Source organism: Prosopis cineraria, unplaced genomic scaffold (assembly GCF_029017545.1).
Source record: "Prosopis cineraria cultivar Desert tree isolate PC_DT_omini unplaced genomic scaffold, ASM2901754v1 PC1, whole genome shotgun sequence".
NCBI classification, from domain to species: Eukaryota; Viridiplantae; Streptophyta; class Magnoliopsida; order Fabales; family Fabaceae; genus Prosopis; species Prosopis cineraria.
The window spans coordinates 55547606-55573702 of NW_026555332.1; the positions used below are offsets into that span (position 1 = coordinate 55547606).

The 26097-nt window shown below is 34.8% G+C and overlaps 4 protein-coding genes across 6 annotated transcripts; 1 reads left to right on the forward strand and 3 right to left on the reverse strand.

The window, feature by feature from the left end:
* The first annotated feature begins 3632 nt into the window (after positions 1 to 3632).
* Positions 3633 to 5799, forward strand: LOC129312731 (universal stress protein PHOS32-like). Its single transcript, XM_054955416.1, has 4 exons — positions 3633 to 3921; positions 4009 to 4103; positions 4931 to 5052; positions 5491 to 5799. Exons 1-4 carry the CDS (start codon positions 3648 to 3650, stop codon positions 5576 to 5578), a joined length of 579 nt encoding a protein of 192 aa, XP_054811391.1. The 5' UTR covers positions 3633 to 3647; the 3' UTR covers positions 5579 to 5799.
* Positions 5800 to 5834: 35 nt separating this feature from the next.
* On the reverse strand, positions 5835 to 10066 carry LOC129312721 (hydroxyisourate hydrolase). The gene is given in 14 exon segments (XM_054955406.1): positions 5835 to 6042; positions 6044 to 6236; positions 6311 to 6401; positions 6478 to 6565; positions 6668 to 6696; positions 7160 to 7380; positions 7566 to 7681; positions 7867 to 8125; positions 8237 to 8324; positions 8418 to 8489; positions 8588 to 8663; positions 8883 to 8938; positions 9603 to 9666; positions 9789 to 10066. Coding segments are annotated over 14 exon segments (1641 nt in total). The 5' UTR covers positions 10002 to 10066; the 3' UTR covers positions 5835 to 5967.
* A 5585-nt stretch (positions 10067 to 15651) lies between these two features.
* On the reverse strand, positions 15652 to 17217 carry LOC129322334 (phytochrome A-associated F-box protein-like). The gene has a single exon (XM_054968626.1). The coding sequence runs from the start codon at positions 16996 to 16998 to the stop codon at positions 16018 to 16020; it is 981 nt and encodes a 326-aa protein (XP_054824601.1). The 5' UTR covers positions 16999 to 17217; the 3' UTR covers positions 15652 to 16017.
* A 2691-nt stretch (positions 17218 to 19908) lies between these two features.
* On the reverse strand, positions 19909 to 25436 carry LOC129320461 (serine/arginine-rich-splicing factor SR34). 3 transcript variants are annotated; one of them, XM_054965938.1, is made up of 15 exons: positions 25280 to 25436; positions 24885 to 24976; positions 23591 to 23656; positions 23442 to 23516; positions 23250 to 23358; positions 23114 to 23160; positions 22970 to 23027; positions 22657 to 22706; positions 22491 to 22547; positions 22301 to 22422; positions 22104 to 22211; positions 21274 to 21361; positions 20676 to 20709; positions 20305 to 20369; positions 19909 to 20185 (listed from the first exon to the last, which is right to left on the reverse strand). In XM_054965938.1, the coding sequence occupies exons 2-14, from the start codon at positions 24969 to 24971 to the stop codon at positions 20365 to 20367; spliced, it is 906 nt and encodes a 301-aa protein (XP_054821913.1). In that variant the 5' UTR covers positions 24972 to 24976; positions 25280 to 25436; the 3' UTR covers positions 19909 to 20185; positions 20305 to 20364. The 3 variants fall into 3 exon arrangements, with proteins under 3 accessions (XP_054821913.1, XP_054821905.1, XP_054821922.1); XM_054965930.1 differs by having other exon boundaries at positions 20676 to 21201; XM_054965947.1 differs by lacking the exon at positions 21274 to 21361.
* Positions 25437 to 26097: the final 661 nt, after the last annotated feature.

The following is a 26097-nucleotide window of genomic DNA, read 5'->3' on the forward strand; positions in this document are numbered from 1 at the left end:
TTTATATATCTATAGAAAGTTTTCTCCGAGCTCTAATTAATGATATTGGTTTCACATTCAAATCATTTTTCAATCAAAAGTTGGACAATAAAATGTAAACTCACTCATTTATGCTTTTAAAACACAACTAGGGTGTCCAAAACTCAATCTAAGTGCCAAAAGCCCACACTAATCTTTAAACCACACTCAATAAACTTGAAACAACCTATGTAATATACTACAATAACCAGATATCACATATTTTATAGTTTTAACCCTCAATCTCTTGATTTAAGAAATAACAAGGAGAGACATTTTAACTTTAAAACTCAATATAATCTAATACAATCATACATATAATTAAATTTATACTTGTACTAGTATTTTGACCTTATTCATATATCTCATACCACACACATTAGGCCCAAAATACACCTTTCAGTACTCAATATTCAATAGTCAAGTAATAACAAAATATGATTATTCTAGTTAACAATATCAATTAATTATACATATGCAACTAAAATTACGAGAGGCCTACATTAGGAAACCGAGTTTCCAAGCCTCTAGTGATTTTTCTTTGTTCTACTCGAAACTAGTGTTATTAAAATGTTAAATAAAGGGGTGAGTACAACCACTCAGTGACCAAGTTTCACCTAATCTATACAATTGCATATCAATCAAAAATGAATGCAATTGGCAATAAATACACATATAAAGTATGCATGACAACGTATAATCTCGACCACAACAATAACAACTATATGATCGGGCCTCAAACACATAATTATATATATATATATATATCAATAATGTACAACCTGGGATCATAATAACACCAACCATGCACCCCTAACCGCACCGAACCTCAATATCTAACACCATGTGGCCGGGATTAAATACATGATCATATGCCAATATTATACCCTCCTGATTACCTCTGATATGAAATTGGTGGCTATTCAGTGGTTCAATGGTACTAGGTTCAGCCTCAACTTTGTTATGTAGGAGAGGTTGGAGGATTGAACCTGGGGAGGCTCTCCGCAAGGAGAATAATCCTGCATACTACTGCGGGGAAGCCTTTGTCTCCTGATACTCACCGTAAGGGGTGGGGTCGCCCTGTTATGAGGCCTGGGAGGAGAGTGTCCGGTGCTGGGAAAAGACCTCGGAGAGGCGAGGTGACCCAGAAGGCTGTTACAAAACCAATTCACTTTTAAAATCTAAAAGCTAAAACCAAAGACAATAACCGTCTCTAACTATTTTCAAATTTATTTATATTTAAATTCATAAATTTACCTTTTATTAACTTAATTAATTAAGAGGATAATTTTTGATATGTTACAGGTGGCGAGCTCGAGTGGAAAATATTTGGGCTATTTGATTTGAGAAAATTAGGCCTAACTAGGACCACTCATCTTATGGGAACTCTAGCCCTGCCCACCAATTGATAGCTGCTTTAGCTACATAAGGGATAAAGTACCGAAGGGGAACATCGAACATCCAAAACAAGGTTCTTTGGCGTCTCACTAGTCATTTACAAAGATTATACAAGATGTACATACTTTTTTAAGAAAATCATAGTTAGGTCTTTAAAAAAATTATGGTTAGGTTTTTAATAATTTTTTTTACTGTCATATGACAGTTTGTTAAGGTGAACTTTTGGCATGCACTGTTTTCACATATGATATCCGACCAAAGTAATTCAAGCACCTACATAAAATTTACCTTATAAGCTAGCTAACAAGAAAAGTTTGGATGTGATCTAACGATCTGATCTAAATTTGAATACTCTGGTGTAAAAAATTACTTTTTCTAAAAATTTCATGCACCAAAGTATTCAGATCGCACACTTTATCTCATTAAGCCATTTTGGGCTTAGAATCAAGTCTAAAAAGACCTAACACACTTGATTAAATTATAATCACAATATACATATTCATAAATCAAGATTTGGCCATTCATTCGCCCCTTTTCACAATAAAAATTGTTTTCACAATTGAACACATTATTGTGTTCCTGGCCATTCTATTCACAATTTCAATATAAGTTTACCATTGTCAGCATATTCAAATATACACATAAGGCCATCTCAACTCATAATTACATTTCGCCACTTTTTAACATAATTAAGCTAAGATTCACAAAACTCACATATTTCACCACATAATTTCAATTAAATATTAGCCCATATCACATGATTTACTATATATATCATAGTTTCACTTACATTAGGATCTCAAAATTACTGTAAGTCACAATTCAAAACATGCAAATGTCATCTTATGACAACTTATTCATATACATGGGTATAACATAATAAGTTCATTACACAAACTTTGAGATCTCATGGTGATAACTTTACTATGCCGGTCCAATGTCCTTCCCCTTTTCTGACTCACTACTATAACCTGTAAAAATATAACCACAATATGAGATAATAATCTTAATAACAAAATAACTCACTTAGCTGCTTTTTTTTTATGCCTTTTTATATATACAAGATGAGAAAAGTAGCCTAGCTGCTTAAACTACTAGAGTGTTTATCCAACAAATGTTGAAATTTACTAGGGTCACTAATGTGATTGAATCCAGCTAGCCAAGCATAAAGAGCCTTACGAGCTAAAAAGTCAACTACTTGATTAGCTGAGCAAGCTGTATGAATCACCAAAGCACTCCATTCCCTCCGCATGACTGCTCTAATTTCCTCGATCAAAGAGTGATCTTAGTGTTTGATGATATCACCTCCTGTGATGAGGTTGATAGCCTCAATCAAATTTGACGCAATTATAAGCTGTCAAACTCCTATATCCTAAGTATGTTTTACTCTCATCAAAAAATATTTCAGGTCCATGGCAAAAAAGACATGTCGTTTGTCTTGTTTAACTATCGAGAGCCAGAGTTTATGAGTTTCGAGACAGTCTCAAAGGACATGCATCAGATCTTCATTATTGTTCAAGCACCAAGTGCAGTGCTTATCCGTAATCAATTTTCTTCGGCATCTTTCTGCATTGGTTAGTAGCCTATTATGAGCACAAGGTCAGAGGAAGGATTGGCATCTCTATGAAACTCTGAGCTTCCAATTTTTTCCCCAGTGAAAACATAATTTTATAATTTTGTTTATGACTGCTTTGGTCATTTTGATTGGTTGCTGTAACATATGAGAATAAAATAAATTAAAAAAATAAATGATGAAAATGTGAAAAGAAGACAACTCAACCATATTTATGAGGAGAGAAGAGTAATTTAATCTATAAAGTTGAGAATAGTGATTCATAAAATTTGTGGAGGATATAATAATTTTTACTTTTATAATTTTCAATATATTAAGTTTTATCAAACTTATTTTGAAAAAAGAATAATTTAATTATTTTTATTTTTTTTAATCTATTTCATTTCATTTCAATCTATTCAAGTCCTCTTTATCTACCATATGACCAAGATAACATTCACATTTGACTTCATTGATACAAAGTGCGATTTATGCAAATAAAAATATAATGCAAACGCGATTCCAGGCTTCAAGAAACGTAAATTTATTTATGCCTTTTTTGTGGAAACGTAATTTTATAATTTTGTTTATGGCTCACAATGGATACCTAGTAAAAGAGAGACAAGTAAACAAAGTTCCGTCAATCTAGCAAGAGCGGGTCGCGTCATGAAAATGACTAATGCAACGACGTTGTATATCCCCTGCCCAAGTCCCAACTTTCGGTTCATCTGGCTTTACCGTTGTTTCCAATCAGAGTCAAAGAGCAGAGGTTTCCATGGCCACCTTAGAGAAGCAAGTGATGGTGGTGGGAATCGATGACTACGAACACAGCACCTACGCCCTCCAATGGACTCTCGATCATTTCTTTGCATCCGGTCCTAATCCCCTTTTCAAGCTCCTCCTTGTTCATGCGAAGCCTTCTGCCACTTCCGTCGTTGGCCTTGCTGGCCCTGGTACGCTGTTACTCTACTCCTAGTTAGCTGATTCCAAATCGCCTTGCCTTTGCCTATACGGGATTTGATGCAACGATTAGTTTGCAGGAGCCGCTGATGTTTTGCCCATTGTTGACGCCGATCTGAGACAGATTGCTGCCAGAGTTGTTGGAAAAGCTAAAGAACTCTGCATCAGCAAATCGGTAATTCATCATTATTTTCCAAGTTATTGTGCCAGTTATTCTTCTACAATATATACGTGATTGTTTACGCCACTTAAAAACTAATGACCGTAATCTCTTAATTCTAATGAAATGTCCTGTTGGAAATAGGAAAGAAATCGAAGGAACAGATCCAATCACAGACTGATAACAGGGAGATAGATATTTAATTTATTACTATACTTTATGTTGATGATACCCAGTCAGTTATAAGCAAAAAGATGTTTCACAATATTAAGAGAAATAATTATTCTTTTAATTATGTTTGAAATTAATTTTTTTTTGGCAACTATACTTGTTAGTAATAATGGCCATCTATTGCAACAATTCCAACCACTCCTCTCGTCCAATTCTAAATGAAGGTACGACTGAAAACATTCATTAATTCTCACCTAAGTTTTTGCCTATGATCAAGACTAAAAGTAAAATGGGCAGTGGCCAGGGAGTATAGTTTTGGTTCCACTTCTCTTTGTTAAGCGGGGCAGTGACTTTTTATTGGCCGTATATGGCCTGGTATTTCATAGTCATGCTATGCTGCAGGCTGTTCTTCTTTTACAGCGAAATTACTGAAAACTGTCTTATATATGGTGCTTCTTGCGTTTCCATCTTTCTATTTTTTCTTAAAATAGGCTAGGAGAATGTAGTGTCTGTATGGTTGTGTTTTTCTTTATTCATATTTATGACCGGAGAAATTATACTGTCAGGCTATTGTGCTGGGTTCTGATGTTGAGAAGTCTCTAGTCTTAGTGCTTTCTAGATAGGCGTGCATGAACCGTGCCATGATTATCTGATTACCAATTTTCGTTTAGGGGAATGATGTTATGGTGGAAGTGGTGGAAGGTGATGCAAGAAATGTACTCTGCGATGCAGTTGAAAGGCATCATGCTTCAATGCTGGTCGTGGGGAGTCATGGTTATGGAGCTATAAAAAGGTAAGATACACCCTGCTGGTGATTATCATCCTACGTTCACATTGATGTCGGTATGATTGTGGAGTATACCACGAATATACTGAACTAATCGCAGCATTATGGAATTCTCTAAATCTATGCTTTGCCAAATAAAATTTGATGATAACATAAATAAGATAGATTTGCTGCTTTATTAAGTTCATGAGAAGCATCGGCAAAGCCCAAATCTGCTCCTTTGGTCCCCTCACAAGTTAGTGTTAGACTGCATTATTTAGCGCTTCCTTGTCCATCTTTGACAGTTTCACGTGCTTATTATCACTTTTAAATTATCAACTTTCTCTAGTTTTATTTGGCTTGCTTTGTTCAACGCATCATAGAGCTGCACGTGTTTAAATACAGAAGCCGGCACTTAAAAATCATCCAAAATACTGTATATTTTGACGATTTTTTTATATGCAGGGCGGTATTAGGTAGTGTAAGTGACTATTGTGCACATCATGCTCACTGCACTGTGATGATAGTGAAGAAGCCAAAAATAAAACATTAATCTACAGCTGCAGCGTACAGCAGTAAAGAAGTGTTTTTAGAAGTTTCAAAGCTATATTTGTTGTGGTGTGTCGAATGTATACTTTTGTGTTGTTGTATGTTTAATCTTACTGATAAAACTACCATTGCTAGATATTTCCCCTTACCAGGTACATATTTTTCTTTGATTCTATTGTCTACTGGGAAATTCTTGAATAAAATGTGATTTCAAGTTGCAAACAATTTAAGCGTGAATTCCCCGACCATGGAGGTGTGAATTTGGGTTCGTGAATATGATTTCTTCACTTATTAGTTAATTTTCCTTAAAATACAGTTTAAGCTAGAAAGTTGTACATTTTCTTTAGAAAGTTGTGTGTGTGTCAGTAACACTACTAACGAGAACAACCAAGCCTACTGAAATAAATGCGCGACAGAAAGAACAGATGGATCCACGTCAGGACGAAGATCGACGGGGTGCAACAATGAATGAGGATGAGGCCTTTTTACTTCGACCCATCAAAAACTGAGAGTACCACTTGGCAGAGAGCTTTGGGTATCTTTTCAAGTCTGGGTCATCAAGATCAACATAGTATAGGCCGAAGGTGGATTTGTATCCATCCAGCAACTCCAACAGGTCTAGGAAAGACCATGCAAAGTACCCTCTTATATTTGATCCGTCCCTGGTAACATTTCACAAATCTGAGCACTATAAATATAATCAAAAGTTGAAACGGACACTAGTGTGATAATTTACCTCCAGGCATCAAGCACGCCTCCAATGTGTGCATGCAAGTATTTCACCCTCGAAAGGTCTTGGAGTGATGTATTGCGAGCTGTCCTTTGACCTATCAACACGTGCCATAGATATAAAATACCCCATTTGAACTCACCATGTCCGCAGATTTCTTATATATGACTCACCGTTTTCATAAATGTATATAGGAGGATTCTCGTAGAGGAGCTTGAATGTTTCCAGCACTTGCTGTAGACCCCACGGGGTGATAGGATACTGGGTATAAATTAAGCCAATTACTTGTACATTGAGCTAATCCACATCATCGAATCAATGGGTTTTTTTTTTTTTTAAACTTTTTTATAATTCAACTCTTACCTCATCTGCTGTAAACAGATCCGCTCCCACTGTCAAAACCAAGAACGCAGTGAGTTATTACATTGCCCCGCCATTTCCAAGGCTTGCTGAGAAATCAGTGGGGGATATTGTTATGCACAATAATTTAAAGTACTCAATTGAGCAGTGAGTTGAATTAGATGCAAATCACATAATTTTTTTTTTTTTTTCCGTTGGCACAAATAACAGAATTTTTAGTGAAATTGATACTGAATGTTTTTTTTTTTTTAATATCCTAAATACCCCTTCCACATGGGGAGGGGGGCGCACACACCTAATAATATCTCCCAAGATCACTTGAAGATCGAACTTACAACCTCCCTTTTTAAAGGGGATGTGGGATGCCATTGAACCAAGTGGTTGTTGGTAGATACTGAATGTAATTAATATAGTAAGCTTACAGAGATGTGCTTCAGTGTTTTTTTAAGCAAATTCCACTATCTTTAGATAACTGAAAATAGCGAAAGAACGTACTGATTAGTTTTGCAGCCATATCTGCACCGATGTCTCTAAACTTCTGCTTCAACGAATCGTGATTGTCTGATACATTAGCAATGGTGTAGTAGATGAGGCCAATAAAATCATATGAACCCTTGACTTGCTTGGATTCACGATCTGTGAAGGCTGGAATTCTTGCTCCTGCGCTGGTTTTCATGGAAGCAGGATAATCTCCGGACACCAAGGGCTCTAGAACCCTGCAACAGAGTAGTAGATACATTTCACAGTGGCATCCTTCACGTGATCTCATGGCCCCAACTAGAAACTGGTAAGAAAAATCCTCAAATCTTTGCCCCAAACCAAAGCTCAAGGATGGTGTAAATAAAGATCTTAAGTGGAAGATAGAAGTTAAAAAACGCCAATGATAGGGTCAACAACTTACCAGCCAACAATAAAATCATTGACTCTATGAACTGCTAACATGTCCTTTTCTGTATTAGTTTGAGGAAGAAATGCAAATGTATAAACACTGATACCCACAAATCCTTGCTGCTTGTTCTGCAATGTAATAATATGTTGGCGGTCATGAACGTTATTTCTGCCAATACAGTTTCTCCTTATAACCAGAATACATGTCCAGATCCACAGAAAATGATTGGGAGCTAGAATAAGGGTTCTAAACAATCTATCTAATTCGTTTAGAAAATAAAAAGCATATCATGGAGGAAGACAAGGCGACTCACCCTATATTTTTTCGTATACAATCTGACGGCCGAAGAATGTGCTAGCAAGATATGATGAACTACCAAGTAGGGCTCAGTTGTTGAGTTGCCCCTAGTACAGTTCACAAAACCAAATGGCGGAGAACATCGTTGAGGGGGCAGGGCTCCTTGATCATAACCTCCTAAAGCGAAGACATTGGGTTCGTTTACAGTATTCCAGTACTTTACTCTGTCACCAAACTCTCTAAAGCACGCATCAGCATAGTATTTGAAGTCCTTTCTGCATTCACATTCACGTCGTTAATTCAATCCTAGTATCCTACCACGACAACGTATCAAAACCACAAGATAACACGCACAGAAAGGAAGTTACAAAAGCTCAGGGACGTACATGATGTCACGACTCATCCAACCTCCATATTCATCCTCAAGCGCCTGCGGAAGATCGAAGTTATGTAGTGTTACATGGGGTTGGATTCCTGTTCACGGGAATAAATACTATATCAGTTGAAGAAGCAAAAGACATTTCAACCCATGGTTTCTTTCTTTAAAAAGAAGGGTGAAAACTCAACCATTGCTGAGAAGTTCATCGATGAGACTGTTGTAGTACTGTAACCCCTTCGGGTTGATGGGTCCTCTGCCATCTGAGTAAAAAGTGATTTTGTTGCTATTATGAAGTTTGAACGTAAATATATGAGCAAATCAACCACTCATTGGCAGAAGTTCAGGATGGGAATCGTACTTGGTATCAGTCTCGACCAGGAAATGGAAAATCTATAGGCCTCAAGCCCCGTTTCAACCATGAGTTGTACATCTTCCTGCATTGCACAAGATATTCAAATATCACCAAAACAAAACATATCGTCCACGCCACCCTTTGGATACTTAAACAGGATCGTTCAGCCATAACCAAATTGGAATAGAGGCAAAAAATTCTTGCTTTAAAGGGGAAAAAAAAAAAAACACACACACACACACACACACACACACACAGAGACAGGGGGAGAGAAGGGAGAGCGTGAATATAAATTATGAACCTTGTATTTGTGATACTCGTCACAGGCTACATCTCCAGTGGCCCCATCCGCATGCCCTTATTATAAGAAATGTTATAAAATTATAATAATAAAATGAGAGTTCGTCTTCGCCTCTTTGGGTACATGAATGACTGGTGCATGATAACGACACGTGCAGGGACAGAGCCATGTGTGCATTTTGGGGTGCTTCACTTTGGAGAAAATTACAAGAGGGCGGGCAACCTCAGCCCAAAAACTTATTAGATATGCACTTTTAAGCCTCGTATATATATATATATATATATATTTAACATTATTAAATTTTAGATCAAGTAATCTCACACCGCTCTCCGAGTCCGGACTCAAGGAAATACAATCAGGACAAGGTTAATTTGTAATTCCTCTTTGTTCCGTGCAGTGTGATACCGCAAAATAACGTTTCTTTCTGAATTTAGAAAACGTAGTGCAAACCCAAAACGAAGTTGTGAACATATATACAAGTAGAAATCAACAGTGTCTAACTTCCGAGACCATAGATTAGCAAACCTTAGTCATACTATTGAGAATGCCTTTTGTATGTTAGATCATCCTCCCTCTTGTGTTGAGATGGAGAATGATGAAAGTTTAGTGTCTTTCTTGTACTGTAGATTGTTTTCTTAATGAAGAGCCACTTTTCATCAAAGAAAAGAAATCAACAGTTCATGTATACTACAGAAAAAGCAAGAGCAAGAAGAATTAAACCAGCGTGAGCGAATGTATCCCAGATGCTAGGAGTTCTTCCATCTTCATCAGCAGCTCCTTCCACCTTTTCGTTATCTCATACAGAAATATCAGTAACAAGTAACTTATAATCCATAATCAGAGTCATAAAGAAAGAAAGGAAGAAGAGAACGGAAATATAAAGCGAAGGAAAAGAAAGAAAAGGACCTGATAAGCAGAGGAGCCTGATCCAAAGATGAAGTCAGCTGGGAAGTCGTTTACGGTATAGTGATCAGCACTATGCACGACCACTCCTAAGCTCAGACGACTCAAGGTAAACAAGAAAGCAAGCGTCAGAGATGAGGCGACTGATTGCATCCTCCTCGCTGTTGTTCTCTTTCCTTCTCCAGAGTCAAGAGTCAAGACCTCCCCTCCCATCATTGCTTGATTTTAATTTCTATATTCGAGGTCCAGAAACCGGGGCCATCCAATTTGATTTCGTGGACATTTTTTGCTTCTCCATCCGGCCAAAAGGTGTTGTCATTTTCAACCGGGTTTCGTCGCTTGGATAGACTATAACAAGACGACGTGAATTGTATAACAAAATGACGATTAAAAAATCTTCTTTCAGTCGTTATATTATCTTAATATCTCAAAGTCACTACAATTAAACAGTACTCCCTGCGGGCCATGGCTATTTTAAACTGTGAACTTGTGGCTAAATGGCATAGTCGTTGGGTTTTGGTGTAATTAATGCTCTAATTTGCTTCCTTATCATTTGTATTAGTGTTAATTGCCGGTTTCCAGAGGTAGCCCCCTCAAATCTCTATTGGTTGTTGAATCCTTTTGATCGGTTTTAGAGCTGGAAATACACCCCACATTTGAAAGATACTCTCTCCATTTTTACATATAAAAGAAAAAATTGCATCACATGATTTAAGAAAATCAATTAATTATAATAATTATGTTTGAAAAATAAAAAAGTAAACTAAAATATCCTATATTAATTAATATAAGCATATATTAATTTTTTTATTAATATAAATTATGAAGAGTGATTTAAAAAATGTATAATAAATACTTATTGAAATGGATAATTTTACTTATAAAATATATAAGTAAAAAATGATAGTTTTTTTAATAATGAAAAACGGATGGAGTAGCTTGTTTATGCTCGTTTTTTTAAGAGCTCAGGTTTAAAAAGATGAAGATTTTTAATGTTATTAAACTTCTAAACCCGATAAAAACCAGATCAGGTGACCTACATGTTATTTTTTTTAATTAAATAAAGCGTACAGTCCCTAATGTATCCGCTCTGCACTCGGTTACTGGCCATCAGAGTGCCTTTCTTTGTGTTGTGTTTATTCTGCTCGATTCAGGTTGTGGGCTGGTTCCGCAATTTAATTGTGGGAAGTAATCTCTGGCTAATTATTCTGATTTCCAAGGCCTCTCCGTGGGTATTTACTTAATTGCCAAGATTCTATTGGGGAAAAAAAACCAACTCTGTTCTTGGAAGCATTTGAAATGGGATTAATAAAATAAGTTTCTAGATGATTACGAGAAGATATGCATTGATGAAAATTTTATCTTTGTTTTGTAACAAAAACAAATTATCTTTGTTTTAAACTTACACTTCAAAATCTGTTTTATTTATTTTTTCAAGATGATGATGAGAATTTGAATTTGTTTTATTTATTTTAGATTCAAAAAAATTAATTAATTTGTAATATTAAAAAGTTAAATTTTACTCCTATTTTATAAAAAAATTATCTTTGAAAATAACAGTATCCTAAGCACTTCGAATAAAAATGGAGCTTCAGAAAATGACGAGCTTATAAGTTAGAGTCCATTACCGGGCCTCTAAGAATCATGTCCGCGTGAATGCTTTTTAGACACTTGCTCCTTGTCTGTAGACAAACTGTCGCGGTCAGGTCCAGTTCCCGACCCTGACATAATAATTAATAATATTTACTTTTTCAGTTTTAATTATTAATTTAATCATCAGTCGGGTTTCTAGTATATTATATCCTCTTTTTCGTTTTTTAAATATAAATAAATTTTAACCAACTCAAAAAAAATTAAATATTTTTAATAATTATATTTAAATATGTTTCTGATTAATACTTCTTATCTAATAGATGAAAGGAAATTTTAAAAAATATAATAAATGCTTTTTAAATTTATAATTTTTTTATAAGAAATATTGAAGCATATGATAGTTTTTACTGTTCTAAATTTTTAACCGAATCTCACTCTCAATAAAATAATTATTTACTTTTAAATTAACATTATTCTTTTATATTTATCTCTATTAAACACCTTACAATAAATATAAAGCCATTCATTGATAGGAGTACATTTGAAAAAAAAGCAATAATTATATTTCAAAAGATTAAAAATACCTTACATTTTTTAACACTAAACTCCTCAAAAAATACTTTATATTTTTTAACGAAAGGATTATTTACAAGACACATTTTAAAAGTAATTCATAATCCAAAATGTAGGATAATTTGTAAATTTAAACTACTTTTTTAATTTTACCCTTCATTGATTATCATGAAAGTATTTAATATATTTGTATTATTATTAAAAGTTAAGGATAAAGAAAAAAGAAGTATATTTCATTTTTTATGATATAAACAAAAAAAAAACCAATCTTCCTTTAAAATATGTAAAACAATTAAAAATGTCTTATAACTTATAATAAGAATTGAAGAAGTATTATATTTCCCACTGTCATATTTAAGGTGGTTTTATTTAAATCTTGTATGTTAATGAAAAGAAGCTTTTACAAATATGACTTATATTATAGAACCAAACTAAATAAATATTTAAATATTTATTATATTTTATATTTGATCGGTTTATTATATTTTTTAATGGTATACCCTTATATATTAATAATAAATCTCTTGTAAATTTTTAAATTTTTAATAATAAATTTTTTATATATTAATGTAAATGGCCACACGTCAAAAGTTTAAAAAATTTGGACCATATTTTTTAGATACTATATATATATATATATATATATATATTGTCAGAAGCTAGTTTATTTTAATAAAATTTATTATTTAATTAAAAGCACATGCTATCAAAACACTGTTACTTTTGGATCCATGTGGAATGATTTGGCCTCCACTAACGCGGTAAAGCCTTGTTTGCTTGCCAGCACCATCATCCAACATGAAGTGGCAACCATTGCATCACTGGACCTCCATCTTCCTCGTCTTCATCTCTCCTCTCCTCAACTTTCAATCTTTCATGCGTATTCATCGCCATCATTCCTTGGATTTTTGATCATTTACTCTTCATTTCAAGACAATGGAGGCTAATTTTAATGATCATAAATCAGTCCCTCTACCGTTTTTAATAAATTGCGAGCATAGTTCATCGCCATCCCCTGATTCCTCTGTCTTATTCTTGGTTCTTTGATTTGAAGAGTAGCCTGTCCCAACAAAAGCTCCATTTTTGTTTCGGAAGAGAGTCCATACTAAAATGCAAATGAAAACAACTTTTATATACTAGCCACATAGCTTCCTTAGTAACTGAATTAAACCATTTGAGATCTTAATGAATTCGATTCAATGGAAATGGATAGAGGAGGTTATAAAATTTTAATAAAGGAGATTATATAAATTAAAAGAGTAAAAAATAATAATTTTAATCCAAGGACGGCAAGCACGATATAATTTTTTATATAAATTTTTTCTTTATAAAAAGTGTATATGTAACCCATGTGAAAATTAATTTTGACCTTCACTTTTTTGTAACCTTTCATTTTTGCCCCCATATGCTAATTTCCAGATCCATCCCTGTTTTAACCATTGTTTTTAAAACCGGATCGGACCGGCCGGTCCGACCGGTGAACCGGTGACCCGGTCATGTGTCCGGTCCGGTTTTTTTTTTTGTTTTCAGTTAACCCGGGTGACCCGGGATTAACCCGGATTAACCCGCCCAACCCCTCGGTTCAGGCAGGTTGGGCGGGTTGAAATTTAAAAAAAAATTAATAATAATTAATTAAGATATATATTTATTTTTAACATGATAATGATTAATGATAGGTCAATATGAGTCATAGGGTAAAAAAAATATACTTATGTCAGATAAGGGGATGAAAGAAGTAAAAAGAAATCAAAAAGTATAAATATATATTATATTATATTATTTTTTAATTTGAATTATTTAATTAAATAATTTTTAAAATATATCACTTTCATTTATTATCTTTTATTTTAAAATAAATTTTTATTTCTATTATTTTAACTCATTGAAATTTTTTTATCATTTAGTTAACCTTATTTTAAAAAAATATAGAAATGTTGTTATACTTTATTATTGTTAGAATTATTGTTATATGTTATATGAGATATTAAGACTTGGATATGTATGAACGTATTGAGAATTAATATATTTTTTATTTAAATTATATTATTTTATTATGACCGGTCTGACTCCGGTTTGACCCCTGGTTGAACCCATGACCCTTGATCCCTGAGTTTGGCCGGTTCAATGACCGGTCCGGTTTTCAATACCTTGATTTTAACCACACATTATTTTTTAAAAAATCCAGTCCACGAGGCACCTATGGAATTAGCTAAGGTGATAGAGGCAGAGAGGATGGACGCACGGATTGTAATGCCCACTGTTTAGTGGTGCTGACTTTATTTTATCTCTAAAAAATAAAAAGAAAAAAACAGAAATGTCTCATAGCATACCCTCAAGTGAGGCTGAGGAGAAGTCCTCTAATTCTATTCGATTCAATTTAATTCAAAAAGGCTCAGTGTTATCCAATTCTACTAAAAACCGATCCCTTGAGATTAAAGAAATTAAAAGGATAAAATTATTATTTCAAGTTAGATTGAATAGAAGATTGAGCTTCAGGATCACTTGATCCAATCTAGTTTTATTAAATTTATTTAATATGATTATAATTAATTTATTAATTATTTATAACAACACATTAAGACTATTAATAATTTAAAAAGTCTGTTCCTCACACGGTTGCATGCTCATACTGATAATTTAATAATATGGACCACTTAAATTGTAACTGAAATTTTTTCTTCTTGTTGGATATTATTATAGATATATTATGATTATAAGTGTTTTTATTATCTTAATTGAATTTATTAAGTTGGAATGAATTATTTCCTCTTATAAAGAAAAAAGAAAAAAAAAGCTAAATGAATACTGAATTAATAATATCAATTTTTTAATTTTATGAACTAAATCCGATCCTACTAATTTTTAAGTTATTATTAAACTAGACCAAATTATAGGTTATTTAATTTAGTTATTTTTATGAAAGAGATTAAATTTTGGTTAGTTCAATTTCATTCAATCTTTTGCACAATTAGTTTTAAAGAGGAATGTTTTTTTTTAAAAAAAAAATTAGAGATCTATCATTTATCAAGGACGCCGACCATTTATGGATGTTCAAATACAAGAGCCACAAATCCAAGCAAACGGGCTAGATTAAAGGAAAAAAAAAAAAAAAAAAAAGAGCTCATCCGATTGCACAAAGCAGGATTTGCAATCTTGAAGGGACCCAATTCCCTTCTCTTTTCGTATTACCACAGACCTCTTGAAATTGTCCAAACACTTCTGAACCGACAATAAAGATGGAGAACAAGCAACGGCAGTGGTTCAACCACATCAAGAAAGTGCAAAATAATTTAAGAAAAATCACTATAAATTGTCTCACATGAATTCTAATTACTACAACATCTATTTAAAAACATAAATTACTCCCAAGTTCCAAATATCTTGTTTGTAAATATGTTACATATATAATTACTAAAATACTCTCATTCTTTTTTTTTTAACTAAAAAAAAAAAAACTTAACACACAAGCACTGAGCTCCAGCCGGCCGCCATCGCCCGTGGACTTGTTGGGCACTTATTTCTATCAGTGCCTGTTCCTGGCATTCGGGACACAGAAGCATCAAAATATTTTGACACCAAGATCACTAAGCTGACAAAATATTCCAAGATGCTCGATGGCGGAAGGCAAAGCACACCCTGCAAGCACTACGATCTTCTTACATGCAGATATGCTACGAGACATTCTCACGGCAAACAGTAATTAAGTCGGAGAAAATGTATACTATTGGGTTCAGCGAACATACAATTGGGCTCATGCCACCAAGGAAAAGCAATTGGATTCAACCTTATATTAGGAAGGTCAATACAGTTTCAAGTACGATGTTTTCATGAAGCTAACGGGGTTAAACTCGGGCGTCTTCTCATGAAACTCAACATTTCTAGAATGCTTTGACAAAATATGACAAGCAACGCATCGGAGAGCCTGAGCTTCAAGAGAAGAAATAATGCATGATAAGTGTAAGAGTAGTAATACGCAGCCAAGTAGAACAGATTTTAATAATGGTCCCATATAATGATATAATCTAAGAGAAGTAACGAGTAGGTTGACATGAACCTAAGATTTGGATTAAGTGTACAGAGGTAAATCCGTCCATGCCCCAGAGACATGACCATTTTCACAAACATAAGCTCGAACAACTGGTTCGCCGTCGTCGTGGTACCCAAAAACTCGCCTTAAACAGAAAGCAGAGTGCAAATCCCAAGTTTCCTTACACAGGCAAAACGCGCAATTCAGATCAATCTTCCTCCGATTGCCATCGTTGATTGTTCTCCACACACGGGACCGCTTAAAGTCCTTGAAAATGCCTCTGAAGAGCATGTAGTTCCTCTTCTCCTCCACGTGCACACAGCCAGGCCAATCACAAATGTACAGACAGTCATCACGAAATTGTCTGGCGAGCAGCTTGTTCCCCTCCTCTCTACTCAGATTCCAAATGCGAGAAGCCAAATGCGACCTCGGTGATCCAGAAACCTTCCTCTTTTTGCACGAAGAGAATTCGCCGCCGACCTTGACAACGCCTTTCTCAACCTCTTCGCGGATTTGAGGCTCAGAATTGTGTTGGGACTCAGAAGTATCATAGACAGTATCAAAATACAGATCATCGAAAAGGGACCAATAACAATCAGACCCGGAAGCACCGACATTGGAGTTATCATCCAACCGACTCGAGCAAACCTCAGGGGGTGCTCCCGTCGTTTTTGGGCAAACCAATCTCTGATAATTCTCGTCCGGGCCGAGCTCAAGCTCAAGCCCGAAATCGGAGCTCTCTAAGAGGACCCCGGCGTGAAGGAGGCCAGGACAACACACGGCGAGCTTATGCAAGGAAGCCCAACCGCCGGGCGGAGAAGAGAAGTCGGAGAAGAGATCGGAGACAACGGAAGGGATGTTCTGGGAACACTGGTTTTTCCAGCAGAAATTGCGTATGAGAGATGAGAATTTGGTGCAGACGCAGGCGAGGCGAGCCCAGTGGTGGGGATCGTCGTCGAGCTTAAGAAAAATGCTGAGAATAACATCGTCCGTGAGCATGGAGAAGACGTTGCACGCCATGTTTGATCAAGAGTTTGTGATATGAAGGTGGAAGATGGAGCGGTGGAATTGGAGAAAAAGGAGAATAACCTCAGGAGCCAAATCGAATCTACAACTTGAGAGGCCTGTGGCTCTGTACTATATCATAAACACCACCACCAATTGTGACGAGAAGACTGTTTCCCACCAGACATTGCCAGTTGCAATAAATCACCTCACCCGTCACCACAAATCAATTCAATCTTTCTTCTTTTGTCTGTTAAATAATTTATCGCAATTTGACTGTAATCCACACGCCATGTGCATGCACTATAGACATTTTTTTTTTTTTAAAGAATAGATTTCATTTGACAACAATAAAAATAAGTCATGAAAAATTGTGAAAATAAACATCAGCTAAGTAAGAAGAGATACAATGGCTGTTGAAAATACCCCGGAAAAGGAGGCGCGGTGTGTCAAGTCCCATATTGAAAGGACTTGAAGAAAATCCTAACTGTATAAATAAATATATTATACTTTTTAATAGGTTAATTTTTTGTGAAGGAAATAATAACTTTATAATAAAATAATATTAAAATTAAACTCAAATTTGTTTAACTAATAAGCTACTCACGACGAGAGCGTCATCCTAATAGATAGTTGGGCATTGAAGGCTAAAGCCTAGGAGGGAAGAGGCAAACTTTTAAAATTAATATTTTTTTAAAATTAAGGTACATTTTTCTCTTTTAAACTATTCTATAAGCATCCAATAATCTAAATTGTTTGTCATGGAAATTTTACCAATAAAATAATTAAGATATAACAATTTTTTCTTGACGTTAAACACTCCAACATTAGCTATTAAAAATGCTAATTAAGATTTAAATTTAATTAAAAATGTTACTTATCTTACTGGGTGGGTTTGAATTAGGATGCATTTTTGCCCCTAACTATTCTTTAAAGATTACCTGTATCTTAAATTATTTGTTATAAAATAATTTTACCCTTAAAATAATTAAAATTTAGCATATTTTTAAACTTATTTGATATGATAGGTGGCATTTTTTGTCAAATTTAAATCTCAGTTATAATTTTTAACAGTCAATATTGGGAGTATCCAATGTTAAGAAAAATATGTTATGTTTTAATTACTTTAGGAAAGAAATTGTTATAATAAATAATTTTTATGATACTGTATACTTCTCAAGAAAAAATGTACCTTAACTTTTTTTTTTTTTACTATTTTTAAAAGTTTTTCCATTACCTCTAACTGGCCCAGAAAAAAATAGCTTGAAATGTCACAGCCGAAGATTCGCATCTCTCCGAGTGTGTTATTGAAAATCAGACTATTTACTGAACTATTCTAGATAATTGTTTAAAGAATAAGGGAAAATGATAGTTGGATCTCATAAAAATAAATTAATAATAGTTAAATTTTCGATAAAATTTTTTACAAAATAAATTATAAAAATCAATGCAAACAACTATAAACAAAAATTTTTATTATAACTTAAAAATTATATTTAATATTTAAATATTTATTTACAATTGAAATTTCAGGATTTGTAATAATTTATATGAATATTTTCAATTTATTTTTTTTAAAAAATTATCGAGAACTTAAATATTATTAATTCATTATTTTGAGATGTAACTATCATTTTTCCAAAAATTAATAGTTAAAATTGGGATAAAAAAATTATAAACAAAATATTTCATTAAATTAATTAACAATTCAACTAGTTAAGTTGGCTCTCTTCTTAATACCGTACTTACATGAGAATACCAATTTGAAAAGACTTGACGTTAAGCCCCAAAAGGGGATTCACCTTGACAATGAAATGTACAGGATTAGTGGAGAGAGGGAGGGAGGCTGTTTGGAGTATTGAAGAAGCTGAGTAGAGGTGGTGGAAGCGTCGCCATCGTGGGTGGGTGTAAAGGGAAAAGAACGCACAAGCAGACAGCACAGGAGACGCAAAGCCTGCGAGGCTGTGTGGCTGTTGTCGTTCAGTTGAGCCTTGAGATCACTAATTGGCGTATTGCTTCCTCACTTTGCAAGACACGTGCCAATCACTCGGCCCCTCCACGTTTTGTCTATCCTCATCCATTCGCCTCTTATCCCATCCCCGATGTCCCCTCCTTGACCCATCCACGAATAATTCCCATGTCAATCAATTATTCTCCATTGCAACTTTCCTTGTGCATTCACAATATCATCTAATCACTTTCGCTTATTATCTAACCTATTCCACTTACTTAATATAGCGTTCCCTATATTATATTATTACATTTCATCACTTGCACCTGTGTTCTTCCCTATTCTACTTTCTTAATATAGGGTTCAACGCTGATTGAGTGAGATATGACACATCCACGATGTTTCGGGAGTATAAATTATTTTATAAGTGGACTTGTGCTCTTGGCCCCCAAACAAAAGGCTATAACGCTTCACGGGGGCTCCCAAACTTTTGGATCTACATTTAAAAAAGACTTCAAAATATGATATTTACACTGGCCCCCCCCCCCAAAAAAAAACCTGTAAATTTACTGATAAAATACAATTTTCACCAAGGTATTTATCATGACACGTTTTCCCTAATTCCAAACGTCAGTTACTTGTTGTATTAAAACTTGGTTCCCACGCATCACACTGCTTAAGAAAATTAATCATGACAAACCTCATGCATGACTCGGTAGAATTTTTGTTATATATGGAGACTGAATAAGCATAATTGTACATATAACATGCTGTAAAATTTAAATTACTGAAACCCTTCACGTTCCACCATTCTCCTCGAGCATCCCAAGTCCTAGTCTCTTCTAATCGGAAATTGCAAATGATAGAAAAATACTCTTGGGTCTGACAAATAAAAGCGCAAGACCCAAGTCATAACCAAATTATTCCTAAGAGATAACGTCAAAAGGCATGCTTGAATTTCAGACTGAAAAGACTTCAGGCCAAACGATACTTGAATTGTCCCATTATATGACCGGATAGCATAAAACACTCCATAGTCCCAAAGCTAGAATCCACTAATTCTCATGGACTAAGATGGTAAAGACAAGATACAAGTCGAAGTGTGTTCAATTCAAAAAGTTTAATCAACAACAACTTTAAGCCAGTCAGCTGATTTACTTGGCCAATATCAGTTTACGGCGCTAACTTTATAGAACTCATCATCATTCACAACTTCATAAACTGAGAAGATCGACAACAATCAGAGCTCACCTGCCAGACCAACAGCCAATCAGCCAAGAAAAAAGAAGGTAGATTAGATGACGATATTGACACATTCAATGATGGAATGAAAGGCTATCATCAAGAGAAATGTGAAATATGAGAGAGACCGAGACAAACTCTTGCTCCGGCTCTGGCTCCTGCTGGCGCTGTTCTTCTTTGGGCTTTTATTACGCTGCCAAAGATACACAGCAATTCAGGAGTGGGGAAAAAGGGCCAGATCTACCAGAATTGGAGGTCAAATTGCAAATTTTCCCTCGAAACACACTCGATCATATGATTGACGAACACAAGTGCAAAAATAGTGGTTTAAACATCAAAGTACTCACGGAAATCAATAATGAAATTCTATATATACCTTGAAATCCCCATGGTTTGCCTTAATTCATGGGTTATATATCAAAAGGCCAAGAGCCCATTCAATGTTGCACTTAAAACAACAAACCAAATCCACATTTGATTAGAGTTACATTTCACTCACCATAGGTAATGGAGATCTGGATCTCGATCGTGATCTGCAAAAGTTCCAGAAACAACATAATTTAAAATCCGCAAGTTCCTTCAATCAAATTTGATCCAACTGGCCTTGATGCCTCTCCCAAGTCACTTATCATGATGAAGAGGTACACCCAGACATAATTAAATTATGAAAGCGTTAATTGGAGAAAAAAAGGAAGGAAAGAAAGAAAATTAAGGCAAACTTATAAGACATTCTACTCCATAAAACAGGATACGATGCCAGTAAAAATAGAGCATTATAAGGTAATATCAGGACACCAGGATTGGAGAGAAGAATTCTTCCCTACTGCACCATAACAATCCAGAGAATCCATATAGTGCATCCTATTAGCTTGGCAAATCTTGGAGCTGACAATTGTAATGAAATTCCCTTTATTACTCTCATTGAAGGTGATTTCCAAATCCCACTTGCTTTAGCACACAAGACATCCTTCTCTAAAATAGCAATCCATGATCTCCTTGATTCCCAATCTAGCACCCATGGACATCTACATGCTAAAAGCATTAGAACAAGTGTACTTTGTAGGTATCCAAAGTCGCCCATCTTAAAAATATCATACCTCCACAACAAATTGAGTTGCAGGCAATTGAACCAAATCCCACCAAGTTCCTAATTTCCAATTCCCAGTTTGCTCCAAGTATCCATATCTAAGGAAAAAAACAAAGGAATTTTTTCACAAAACAAAAGGGAAATAGAAACCGAGTACTCTGACAAGATGGCCTCGTTTGCCATAGATCCCATGAACATGTAAAGATAGGGGGAAATGATAGGAGGGGCAGGGAGAAAACAATAGTTGGGTGTCCAAAAATAACGATTATATCTCAATTAATAAAGAAAAGCTTATGGCAATATTGTAGCTTCAAACAATGGCCTTTTTCATCCACAGAAACTTACCACCAACTAAGCAAGAGTTCCTTTATCCATCTTAATTTTGGGAGGAAAGGGTGGTAAATGAAACAATTTACAGTCTTGTGGCCAAAAAAGAAAAAAGGAAAGGAAAGGAAACAGTTAACAGTCCTTAACACCTATCAAGATTACCAATTAAAGGTGCATAATTGACTTCACTTATATAACAAAGCAACCGAAATTTAGAGCTGTTTACATCTAAATAAATTATTGGTACAACATTGATTATTCACTACTTGTAAATTACTTAGATCCCATTCACCATCAACACTCATTCTCTAAATGTTTCTCCAATTCCATCTTTAACGTCCTTTCAGGGAGGGCTCTTTTGACCCCTCAGGGCACCTAAAAAAAGTCTAAATAAGACTGGTAAACCAGCCATTGAAATAGCAAATAACACAAAAACCAATATTTCAAAGAGTAAACTGTGGCAATAAGCAATAATAGACACATGGATAATGCACTGAAACTTAGATTGCATACCCTGACAAAGATCTGGACCTTGACTTTGAGTGAGAACGTGATCGCGAAACAGATCTTGAAGGAGATCTAGCAGGTGAACGCTGCGAAGATTTGCCCTTTGGAGATTTGCTGCATAATAAAATGACAAATACAAACTAAAGTTAACAAAAAAATCTCACTCAACGATCAACATTGATTTCAAGCCAAGGAGACAAGACCTCTGACTATGCCCTCGACTGTAACTGCGGCTACGACTGCGGCTATAACTTCGCCCCCTAGAATAAGATCGGCCACGACTAGGACTTCTAGAGGAGTCCCGCCTTGAATCATATTCCCTCACCTACAATAACAGAGAAAATTGATAAGTACAATCTGTTAAACCAAATACAACACAGATTTGGTTCTTACCCGGACAAAAGCTCTGGAAAATGCATTCCGAAACTCAGAGTCATCAAGCTTCTTGATCTGAAGAGGTATAAAATCTCATATTTCATAGTCACAACACAAGGTTATGCGTAAATGTGTAATGTTACTTAGAAATTAATAAAATTATACAACAATAGAAGCAACTTACAGCATATTTCATGTCATCATAGTTTGTGTAATCAACGATCCCAGTTGTTCCTATAGAATACCATAATGATACATAGAAGTTTGGCAGAAACAATATTAGAATTAGAATCAGAAGTAAATAAAAGTCGGGAAAATAACAGATCACCTCACCCTTTTCACAGGCTCAAACCCCTTCCCACCAAAAAAACAAAAAAAAAACCAAGATAAATGGAGCCAAGAAAGAATTAAAAAAAAAACAATGACAGAAAACTTAGCTGCTGACATCCACACAATTGTTCAAAATTAAAAAAAAAAAAAAGTTGAATGTATCTCACCTCTACCATCATGAAAAACTTGAGAAAAACAAACATCTCCTGCTTTCCGCATGTGATCCTGAAGTTAGAAAATAAATTTTTATGAAATTCATGTAACATCCCAGAAAAATTCTCCAAAATAATTAAATAATTACTGCATCTCACTTTGAGATCCTGCCAGGAAGCAGAAGAGGGCAACCCAGTGACTAGAACTGCACAAGGAAGAGTGAAAATTCAGGAAACAAATTGAAAACAGTTCCTTGCAAAAAGTTCCAAGTGTTTCAATGAAAAAATCACAAACCACGGTACTCAGAGCGCCTAGAAACACCACGTCCACTTCGACCATTACTGTGACTACTGTATCGGTCTCGGGACGATGAATGACCACGTCCACCATGTGCAGGTTCTACCTACAAAGATATAAACTTAACCTATTGGCAATACGCCACACCAATCATATAACCCATAGCAAGTAGGATGAGATATAACCAACCCGTAACCGATGTCCATCAAAATCATAGCCATCACGGCCACGAATAGCATCTTCAGCATCTTGAGCATCCTCAAACTGCAAAAATCAATCAATAATTAGGATAAAGTAAAATAAGAAAAAATAAGACCAACCTATCAAACCAAACTCACCTCTACAAATGCATATCCCGGGGGTCTGGGAGGAACCTTCAAGTCAATGTGAGTTATGTGTCCATACTGCAGAGAAAAAATTTGCAAGAAAAGAGATTTAATCAGTGAAAGCGCATTACCCAAGAAGAGAAATGAATGATTTTACTCTTTCAAATATATCAATAGATTAATTTCCACAATCCCCTGTACTGGTCTAGAACTTGGATGAAATCAAATCCACAAATAAATATCAATTTCTAGGTCATGGTATGTTCTAATGGTTTTAAATATCAAGTTTTTAATGGCTTTGATCCAAATAAGATCCAAAAATCATCGATCTGAAAAAAGGACACATCCAGGCTTGCCTAATTATGAAGGTGTTGCATGATTTGTAATAGGCAGGGTACAATCAGTAGACAAGCCAATCAGATCACAACACCTTGGAAAATAGTATTAGGGGCATGATTCAGAAGTATGATATTTTAACACATAGAAAGATTATCAGTTAAGCTTTTAACACTCAGCAAATATTAGGAGATAGTTCTTTACATATTTGTAATGTTCAAAATAATACTTGCTGAACTTTTGCCTGTATATTAATTATATATAAAGATTAACATAGATGAGAAATTTCAATATAAAACGCATTTCACAGACCCTTTTTATTTTTATGTCACAGTTATATTATTTCACTCATCCATGAAAGCCAGCCCTCTACCTCTTCTAAGCTCTATCTACCTTATATTTTGAAAAGAAAAGAAAAATACCATAGCATACATTAGTAATTATCTCCTACCTACTTCAACTTCCTAATCTATTCCTTTAGCCACTTCCAACCAACAGAATCTAGTCATTCCATCTTCCCCAACTCCCACTATATCCATCTCATTTCAGCAGGGTTGCAGTCTTGCAGACGTCAACGCTGTCTGATGGTGGCCAGCTGCCTCGCGCCCCAACAGACCAGTTATATGTCGGGTTCATATTTGCCAATCCAGTAGTAATCACTTCAATTGCAAGCCACCAAAAATTTGACCAGTCATCGTGAATAGGCTAGATAGTTTTCTAAAACAATATGCATCAAGATTCGCAGACTTGATCACATTTATTATGAAACATTTACGCAAGACAAGCCTCATAGAAGATTGCACAGCTTCCCAGCGACTTTGAAATCCGTACATTCAATCACGATAATTCAGAATAATAGCTCTAAATGATAAAACAATATGACCCAGAGGAAGATACAAAATCGCATAGCAGTAAACAGCAAGAGGATAGATCCAGAAGGCGTTGAAAAACAAGAGAAGTGCCAAACTACCTTGAGAAACAGATCTTCCACTTCTCTTTCACGAATATCGCCCGGCAAATTCCCAACGTAGACAGTTCTGCTTGCACGTCTACTCATTTTTCCTATGAAATGTAAAATAATTACAAAGTAATTAGCCCAAGAAATGAATAATACGCAAGAGAGACTAGAAACAAAAATCCCAATAATCATCTAGGTCGCTCACATGAATGATGGAAAATTAAAAGGGGATAACCCCATGGTGGCCAATACATCGACCGAGTTGAATTTTAAAACTCGCAGTCGAACTAATTCATTGTGTACAAACAAAATCAGTATAATGTAAGAAAAGCAAGAAACTGATTTTTCTCGACCTCGTCAAGAATACAACAAAACTCTAGAGATTCCATAGCCTAGCATCATCTTACCTTTGAAACGAACTGAGATACCTCGTATTGAAGTGAACGGGTGAAATTTAGGGTTTTAGTTTTAGAGGACGAGAGATAGGCTCCTTTCGGCACGAGGCGAAGGGATATGAATTAAAACTTAAGGACGCTTATCTGAAGATAGTAGATGCCGCACATGCACGGTCTAGTCACGTGCGTGTTTTATGCTAGCCAGGTTATTTTCTCTTTTTTTTCCCCTTCCAAATGTGACCATAGATTCCTGGCTCCCAGCTGATTTGGGATTTTTAAAAATGGGAAGAAAAGAGTATTGCAAATCATGCAAGCGATTTTATATAGGGAATCCATTAGATGATAGGTTAGTAGACAATTCCTCTGTTTTTTTTTTTTGGCCAAATCCCTCTTTACTTTTGTTAAATACACAAACTTTAAAAACACGTAAACTGATAATGTTTTATATAAATTTTTCACCACGCTCGAAGAAAATTACAAAAAGATATAATCAGAAAAAAGAAATTAATAATATATTTGTATATAAAATAGTTTATAAAAGAAGCCATTAATTAATTTTAAAATATGATTTATATGGAGCACTGAAAATAGTAAACTATAAACGAGTTTAGTATCTTATGTGGAATTTAAATAAGTAGTGATGTTCTCATGGATAATGCAAGTTTCTATAAATTATGCTACGTATAATAGAGATGAACTATGTTCATGTTCATATTAGTCTATTTTTTATAATTTTTATTATTATATTGGTAAATAATAATTTATTGTATTCACATGAATGAATCAGAAAAAATTGGCACAGTGGCCAAAACATATATAGGTCACAAAAA

Excerpts from the sequence above, each read along its gene's own strand:
- LOC129312731 (XM_054955416.1), top strand. The coding sequence starts at position 3,648 with ATGCAACGACGTTGTATATCCCCTGCCCAAGTCCCAACTTTCGGTTCA. Across the intron at positions 4,104-4,930 it reads AACTCTGCATCAGCAAATCG|GGGAATGATGTTATGGTGGA; the intron begins GTAATTCATCAT and ends ATTTTCGTTTAG. Across the intron at positions 5,053-5,490 it reads GGTTATGGAGCTATAAAAAG|GGCGGTATTAGGTAGTGTAA; the intron begins GTAAGATACACC and ends TTTTATATGCAG.
- LOC129322334 (XM_054968626.1), bottom strand. The coding sequence starts at position 16,998 with ATGGCGTGCAACGTCTTCTCCATGCTCACGGACGATGTTATTCTCAGC.
- LOC129320461 (XM_054965930.1), bottom strand. The coding sequence starts at position 24,971 with ATGAGTAGACGTGCAAGCAGAACTGTCTACGTTGGGAATTTGCCGGGC. Across the intron at positions 23,517-23,590 it reads CGGGATATGCATTTGTAGAG|TTTGAGGATGCTCAAGATGC; the intron begins GTGAGTTTGGTT and ends TGATTTTTGCAG. Across the intron at positions 21,362-22,103 it reads AGGTCCAGATCTTTGTCAGG|ATATGGATACTTGGAGCAAA; the intron begins GTATGCAATCTA and ends TTTTTTCCTTAG.